This window comes from Cariama cristata, unplaced genomic scaffold, assembly GCF_000690535.1.
Source record: "Cariama cristata isolate BGI_N322 unplaced genomic scaffold, ASM69053v1 scaffold32933, whole genome shotgun sequence".
Taxonomy (NCBI): Eukaryota; Metazoa; Chordata; class Aves; order Cariamiformes; family Cariamidae; genus Cariama; species Cariama cristata.
In genome coordinates, this window is record NW_009610660.1 from 2,888 (window position 1) to 4,287 (window position 1,400).

Genomic DNA, 1,400 nt, shown 5'->3' on the forward strand with positions numbered 1-1,400 from the left:
CCAGGAGGTGGGGACTCGGTGTCCCCAGGGCACAGGGACCAGGAGGGAAGGTGCAGACCGGCAATCAGAACAAGTGGCTCCCCCTGAGCATCTGCCTTTGCTGCCAGGTGCCCCCACGCTGGTCAGACCCCAGGGGGTTGCTCAGTCTGGCTGCCCTTGTGGCTATTCCCTCCTGGCCCCAGCCCTCTCCTCGGCACCAGCCAGGCCCACGGGGTCCCTGCTGCTCCTGGGGTACCATGGATACCCAGGGCAGGCCTGGAGTATCCCTGGCCTGCGGAAGTGTGGCTGCTTCCTCCCCTCCCTCCTTTGCATCCGGAGCTGGTGAAGCACCCCCCCGGGTCATCCTCCCACTCGCTTCCGCCTGCCTGGATGGCTCCATCCATCCATCCATCTGTCTGTCTGTCTGTCCCACAGGGTTCGGCTCACCCATGAGCTCACCAGCCCTCCCCGGTGTGAGCAGGGATGGGGACCCCAGGGGGAGGCACTCCGATTCCCCAGCTCTGGGGGTCCCGAGGCATCACAGCCCGGTCTCAGCCCCACTGCAAGGAAGGTAATGGGTGACACCCCTGCTGCCAGAGCCGTCCTGCCTGCTGGGTGCTGCCTGGGTGCCTGGCGAGGGCTGGCAGCGGCCGTCCAGAGTGCCCTGCTGAGATGCCCTGGCTGTGGGCACCTCCCTCACCCTGCCCCACGCTGCTGGGCCAGCTCCCCCCCACCTGCCCCACGCCGTGGGTTGGGGAGCACTCAGCACGGGCATAGCAGGTTGCAGGTGCCCTTCTCCCTCCCGAAACTCACAGCCACCATGCCAGGACCCACCACCCTGCAAAGTACCTTGCAGGTGGGTGCAGCCAGTGAGAGGCACAACCAGGGTGCGCTCCCACCCCGGGAGACGGGGCGAGGGGGACAGAGTAGTGGGGCCACAATAGGCTCCAAGTGTGAGGCACAAGGGTGGCAGTGGGCACCCGAGAGGCTGCTAGGGCGAGCTCTGCCACCTCCCATCCGTAGGGATGGAGATGTACGAATGGATGCCCACAGGAACACGCCGGGGCCCCCCACTCAGCTTGAGCTTCGGCAGGTCAGCGAGCAGGTTGTCGCGCTCGACCTCGACACGAGCCCGCTGGTTGGTGAGCAGGTCCACCTGGCGCCGGAGCTCCCGTAGTTCCTCCTCGTACATCTCGGCCACACGGGTGGGCTCCTTGCCCCGCAGGCGGTTCACCTCGGCCACCATGAGGGCATTCTGCTGCTCCAAGAAGCGTACCTTCTCGATGTAGTTGGCGAAGCGGTCATTGAGCTCCTGCAGCTCCACCTTCTCGTTGGTGCGGGTCTGGAGGAACTCCTGGTTCATGGCATCGGCCAGGCTGAAGTCCAGCAGCTCGCCGGCACCTTGGTAGGCACTTTGGTAG

The 1,400-nt window shown here is 65.9% G+C and overlaps 1 protein-coding gene across 1 annotated transcript in view; it reads right to left on the bottom strand.

The window, feature by feature from the left end:
• Nucleotides 1–1,393, bottom strand: part of DES (desmin) — a gene marked incomplete at both ends in the record, with an annotated part of 4,110 nt that extends 2,717 nt beyond the window's left edge. The window contains one exon of the mRNA XM_009697955.1: nt 1,031–1,393. Within this exon, the coding sequence (XP_009696257.1) occupies nt 1,031–1,393 (363 nt within the window). The remainder of the gene's footprint in view (nt 1–1,030) is intronic.
• Between the last annotated feature and the right edge of the window lie 7 nt (nt 1,394–1,400).